General features: G+C 40.6%; 2 protein-coding genes across 3 annotated transcripts in view; both read right to left on the bottom strand.

The window, feature by feature from the left end:
• LOC104716605 (isocitrate dehydrogenase [NAD] regulatory subunit 1, mitochondrial) overlaps nucleotides 1–631 on the bottom strand; it is a 5,102-nt gene extending 4,471 nt beyond the window's left edge. The window contains exon 1 of the mRNA XM_010434005.2: nucleotides 18–631. Within this exon, the coding sequence (XP_010432307.1) occupies nucleotides 18–497 (480 nt within the window). The 5' untranslated portion in view covers nucleotides 498–631. The remainder of the gene's footprint in view (nucleotides 1–17) is intronic.
• On the bottom strand, nucleotides 1,361–5,809 carry LOC104716604 (protein NLP2). Of its 2 annotated transcripts, XM_010434002.1 has the most exons (5): nucleotides 5,618–5,809; nucleotides 3,984–5,059; nucleotides 3,799–3,846; nucleotides 2,661–3,702; nucleotides 1,361–2,573 (listed from the first exon to the last, which is right to left on the bottom strand). In XM_010434002.1, the coding sequence occupies exons 2-5, from the start codon at nucleotides 4,911–4,913 to the stop codon at nucleotides 1,672–1,674; spliced, it is 2,922 nt and encodes a 973-aa protein (XP_010432304.1). In that variant the 5' UTR covers nucleotides 4,914–5,059; nucleotides 5,618–5,809; the 3' UTR covers nucleotides 1,361–1,671. The 2 variants fall into 2 exon arrangements, with proteins under 2 accessions (XP_010432304.1, XP_010432303.1); XM_010434001.1 differs by having other exon boundaries at nucleotides 3,984–5,809.

Below are 6,000 nucleotides of genomic sequence, written 5' to 3'. Positions count from 1 at the left end.
ACGACACCAGGAACAACCTCGTGCTCAAGCCCCGCATACTCACCTTCAGTGTTCTCTCTGATGACAACGATATCAACATTTTCATGGCGAGTAGGCAAACCAGGCAAATTGAAACAGTTGACCAGAGACGCAAAGAGGTCAAGCTCTTTCCTAAGCTGCACGTTAAGCGAACTCACACCACCACCGACAGGAGTCTTAAGCCCACCTTTCAAACAAACCTTATTCTTCCTGATCGACTCCATCACTTCCGGCGGCATACGGCTCATTTCTCCGTGAACATCGTACTTCTCGAAGAAGATTGGCGCGTGCATCGCTTCCATCACCTGCTCCACGGCGTTCGTCACCAGTGGACCGATTCCATCTCCAGGAATCAGCGTCACTGCGCGTGGTGCTCCATCACCGGGTCTAGGCATGTAAGTCACCGATCGGGTCTGGATACCCGATCCATTCGCGTTTCTAGCGAGATTCTTGAGTAGATTTAGCGATCGGCAAGACATTTTTGCTCTGTGAATTTTGGGTTTGAATCTGAGATAAAAGATTTGATCGAAACAGAAGAAGAAGAAGAAGAAGAAGAAGAAGAAGATTCGCCCCTTTGGCCTTTGGGAGCTGGAGGCGGACGAAAAGCGTTTATTGTTAAAGTTTAGGTATTTACACAATTCACCCCCAAAATCTTCATCTCATTAATATGTTTCTATAAAACAATTTGATAGCTGCTTTTTTAGACCATATTTGCAAAATCGTCAATTCAGATATTTACACAACTGCCCCCATAGTTTGATTTTTGCTTATTTTCCACCTCAGTTATTTACAAAAGTACAGGAAAATCTTTGATCAGGTGTGAACATGAGACGGCATTTGCAAAATTATCTATCACTTGGCACCCTAGTATCTTCCTTTTTTCAAGGCTTTGGCTAAAGAAGACGAAGAATCGGAGATTGGCAAGTGTTTAGAGGTTCGAACGTGTCTATCAACTCCCTTTGTCATCGTTTTGCTTTCTTGTCGAGTTTGAAAAAGAAACAGTCCTTTTATCTTCTCATAGTCGTCTCTCAATAATCCCAAAAAATCCGAATCTTCTGGACAATACTTTTTTACTGAATTGGTGCTGAAGTGGACCACTTGGACTTTTCTACATTTACCTCCTCATTTTTACTAAATGTTGCGAATCAGGTACTTAGTCTAATGCTCTTGGATTGACATTAGTAAAACTCTCATGTAGCAAGAGTGAATAAAGAAACTTAGATCTCTACTACTGAGACGTAATGTTAGTACACAGTAAGCTTTGACTGTAATGATTCGTAGAATGCAAGTAAGTGAAGATATTTCAATTTTAAACATTACTTGCAGAGCTTAGTAGAATCCAGATGAAAAATGATGTACAGACAATAAAAATACGTACACATAATAATAAGCATGTTTCTGGTACGCATCGCCTTATTATACAAAAAAAAACTGCTAAGCCGATGCAGGAAACCAGTCCACTACTGCTGCTTGCAAAATGGGGTATGATCCAGGGGCACTGAAAAATATGTTTACAAAAACGATGCCCATTGCTATAAAATGGTGAGTAATACCTTTTCTAACACACTACTTATTTTAAATTAGTTGAATCTCTCCTGGTCTTTTTCTTTTCTTTTTTTGCAGGTACAACCTTTTTATACCTGAGTGATTTGCTTATAACGAAGGACCAAGACCGATGCTACCAAAAGAACCTCCCAGCTTGTTTTGAGAAGCTTCATGAACGCTGATCTTGATTGTGCGGCTCTGTGATGATCTATAAATGTCGATACATTCCTCAAGATCCGCTTCACATGTCAGAAGAACCCATTCCTTGTCATCATCCAGGTACTTCAGATCAAAGGGTGCAATATTATCTATGTTAAAACGCCTAGCAATCTCATGCTGCAACTCTCTGTATCCCCAAGTAGGGAGCAACGTAAACCGTACTTTGGCCTCCCCAAATGTGGCTTTCACTTTAGAGGCCCCTTCTGCTTTCAACTTCCTTCTATTACTCTCCGGTAACCGAGGTAGGTTTTCGAAAAGAGGATGCTCACTGAACGTTTTGTGGCTTAGTGTTCTAGAGAGGGACTTTGTTTCCTCCTGATTCATGGTATGCAGCCTTACCTCGCTACGAGCTCTCTTCAAGATTGCGCTTGCATTTTCAGCCATCAGAGTGGTTACAGTATTTGAGGTATTTCCAGTATTGCTACTTTGATTAGCTCCAGTTGAACAACATGTGCTTGAACCAGAGCTGTGGCTACAAGAAGATGATGGAGGTGACTTTGGGGCTGCAGCAGCAGTTCCCTGTGCTGAAACACCGTTCTCGGTTTGAGCAGTTAAGTTCCTTGACTGGTCAGTGTTCTTGAATGAAGTGGCAGTACCAGACATATGTGGGGAGCTTAGCTCTGGGAAACTTGTATAGAATGAATCAAGTTGAATAGAGCCTTGAACACCTTGAACAGAGTCTATAACAAGTTGGAGCTTCTTTAATGAGTGTCCCACTTTCTTGATCTTCCGAGAAGGCCATCGTGTTATCCCGTGTTGTCTGCATATTCTTTTCAAGGTCGTTGGACAGACTGAAACATAAGAATGAAACTGTGTGAATCATCACTATCAGAGAGAGAAGTTGGTAAAATGAACATTATAACAAGAACTATTCTTACCACCAATGCTCTTGGCTGCATCTTTGAGGCTTCCTGCAAAGTATTGTCGAAGAACTTCTAAACCAATTGTCTTTTCTGTTTTTGTTCTTCTCTTCTCACCTGGTCTTCTACTGCCTAACAATGTCTGCCCCACACCAAAAGAAGCTGATTCAAAACTTGGATCCATGTCGATCCTGCGTCCTGAATTTGACACCTTCTGAAACTGCTCAGTTTCTGAAAGAAAGTTATTGTGGCCTGACCCAATCTGATTGTTATCCCATCCAGATGTGAGCATGAACTCTTCTTTTGGCTCTTCTTTCTGGTACTCCCAAGAAAGAGACACGCCTTTACCTTTCTCGTTAGCCTTTATCATGTGTGAGATCCATGAAGAATCTTCTTGAGAAATTTCTTCCAAAGGCAAAGGTTTCATATTCTCTCCGGTTTGTGCATTGTTAAGTGGGGTTTCTGCAAATACGACCTCTTCTCTAACGGGAAACACCACTTCTAGCTCTAGCTCTTTATCAATGACAAGATTTAAGCTCCTGAAATCTTGCTGCAGGGTCACAGACAGTGACTTGAGCATATCTTGTTGCGCTTCGGTGTCAAGGCAAGTTTTTGGAAAGAAAAACTCCAACACAAACTCAACGGAACCATTGAATTTGCTTTTCAGTGGGACTGCTAAAGCAGCATGTAGACCTGAGATCTTAGCATGGTGTGCAAGAGGATAGTTGGTCTTGCTAAAAGTGATTACTTCAGGCACGAAAAATAGTTTGGTTGCCTTGAATGCTTTTCCCACAATGCCTTCCCCTTGAAGTAGATGGTGTTCAGAACATGCCTCTAGAAAATTACGACTCTGATGGTCAGGGACAATGCAAGCATCATCTACAGTTGAAACACACTCAGAGAAGTTCTCATCAGAATGGCGGGATCCAACTTTGCCTTGCCGAGCACACGGTGCCCACGTTAAAGCCAGAGGCAGATCATATAATCTGCAGACCAATGTCAAAAACTCTGATACCTCAGGTAATGCTGCGTAGTAGAATTCATTATAGACCTGCAGAAACTGAAACAAAAGGGCATATGACATTTAGCAACAAGAGTTTAAAGTTTCTCTGTGTTGAAAAGTAAAAGTTTGGTTTATGAGACCATTTTGACACACCTCTCTGCTTGGAGATTTCAAGTTTCTTGAACTCCTTAGATTAACAGACTACAAAAAAACAAGAACCCTCTTTAGGCTACAACAATACACAGACAAAACTTCTCATTGAAGGATCAAGTTGGTCAAGTGTTATTTGGTTAAACATGCAACTGGATGATTTAGAGACATCAAGGGAAGAGAAAAACCTCGAGAGCTTTACAAATATTGTCAAGCTCTGGCCTGTAATTCATCTTCTGAGTTGTAGTAACAATCTCAACAACACCCAAACAAGTCCCACTACCTCTTTCAAACACAGGAAGAGCTAATGAGCCACGAACGTCACATTTCTCTGCTTCTTTGATGCGCGGATACTCATCGCTTCTGAAGAAGCGCACATCAGGTGTCCACTCAGGTAGTTTCCCAAGGAAAACACGGCCAGGAAGACCCACAGACTCCGTGGAATCCTCATGAGCCGGGAAATTATAGGCCACTGAAACATCTCTGTATCTTTTAAGACTCAAGTATTTAGGGTTGAAGAAGTGTGGCTGCTCCAAAGTAGTGAGAAAGTTCTTGCCTTCTTGTTGAATTGGCACCCATATCTGTATGAGGAAGTCTTTATCTTGCATAAGACCTTTTATAGCTTGTACTAATCTATCTTTCACTGATGAAGAAGGGCCTTGACTTGTTCTTGGAGCAATCCACCATCTTCTTCCTCCCTCTGTTTCTTCAAGGAGAAACTTCTCTGCTTGTGCAGAACTCATAGCTACAGACTGGTCAAAAGGTAGCTGATTCAACGGCTGATTGGAGAGATCCTCGATCTTGAGGAAGCCCGGTGCTATTGGAGGAAACTTTCTCCCTGTTTCTTCGTTGGAGACATGATCTTGTGAAGGGTTCTCAGCAAATTGATAACCATAAAGGAAAGAGTTGTTGTTGTTGTTGTCACTCATGGTGGTAGAGTCAGAAACTTGTTGTCCCAACGTCTGCTTCAAGCTCTTACCATCTGTTGTCTCAAGCCAACATCCATCATAGAAGAGTTCCTCCATGAAATCCATATCCATAGCCGTCTCAGAGAATACACCAAAGCTAGAATTTGGTAAGAAACTGCCATCTCCACCGCCACCCCCACCACCTTCCATATCAAAAGAAACTCCTTGTTTTTTTTTGTTTTCAACCCAGTCTCGTATCCACCAAAACCCTAAAAAATTATTCAGTGACTTGTGCTTTGATGTTGTACTTCAAGAACCAGCAAGACCAAGCGTCTTTGAGGTCCCCTTAAGGTTGTCTACATAACCGATTTGCAAAGGTTGCAGAAACATGATCAAGAAACTAAAAAGAACAAAGAGAAAGACAAGAAACAAGACAAGAGCTAAAAAAAACTCAGTCTATGTCAACTGCAAGATTAAAAGTGCATTTGAAACATGTATATAAATGAAATTTAAGAGAGATGTGAGATCATAGGGAGGCTATAAATATATATAAAAAAGGAAAGCTACAGAGAGTTGACTTGAAAGAGAGGAGGATTCATCAAGTACTAACATCAGCAGCTTCAAGTACAATATTATTCCCCAATGGACATGGAAACTCTCCAAGAGGGCCAATTATTGAACACACTTAAAAAGACAAATTCAAAGGAAATTTCCAGTAGACAATAAATGCCACACACACACAACAAGTCGGAGAAAAGGATAAAAACAAGAATCTGATGCTTCATGACATCAGTTTCCATAGAACAAAAAAATCTTCTGATGCTCCATAACCACAAAGAACAAAACAATCTTCCGACAAAACCCCATAAATAGTTAGTAACTAAACTACATAACCCACACAAAAAGTTACTTACTTTATCAAGCAAGATTCCTCGAGCAAGTAGAGAGAATTTCAGAAAAGAAAGAAAAAATTTGACTTTTGGGTTTCAAACACTCAGAAGAAGTAAGAGTTAACAAAGAAGAGCTGACAGGACAACAACAAAAATATTTTAGCTCTGCTCTGGTTTTTTTTTTTTTCAGTTATTAAGAGAGGCTTTTTTGTTTGGTCTCTGTTTATTGGTACACAACACAACACACATAAATGATGAAGAAAAGAAAAAAAGAAAGCTGAGAAAAAAAACTCCTTTAGCTCATCAAATAGATGATATTATCATCACCACTTCTTTTTTATCTCTCTCTCTTTCTGGACATACGCATGTAGGTGGTGATGGAAGAAGGGTAAATAGGGAGTATTAGT

This window comes from Camelina sativa, chromosome 10, assembly GCF_000633955.1.
Source record: "Camelina sativa cultivar DH55 chromosome 10, Cs, whole genome shotgun sequence".
NCBI lineage: Eukaryota > Viridiplantae > Streptophyta > Magnoliopsida > Brassicales > Brassicaceae > Camelina > Camelina sativa.
Note: the sequence above shows the minus strand (reverse complement) of the source record. Positions and strands in the feature narration are given on the sequence as shown.

What these genes read in the sequence shown, in the direction of transcription:
- LOC104716604 (XM_010434001.1), bottom strand. Translation starts at nt 4,913, where the DNA reads ATGGAAGGTGGTGGGGGTGGCGGTGGAGATGGCAGTTTCTTACCAAAT. An exon ending in TGAAATCTCCAAGCAGAGAG is followed by an intron (nt 3,703 to 3,798) that starts GTGTGTCAAAAT and finishes CTTTTGTTTCAG; the next exon opens with TTTCTGCAGGTCTATAATGA. An exon ending in TGCAGCCAAGAGCATTGGTG is followed by an intron (nt 2,574 to 2,660) that starts GTAAGAATAGTT and finishes CTTATGTTTCAG; the next exon opens with TCTGTCCAACGACCTTGAAA.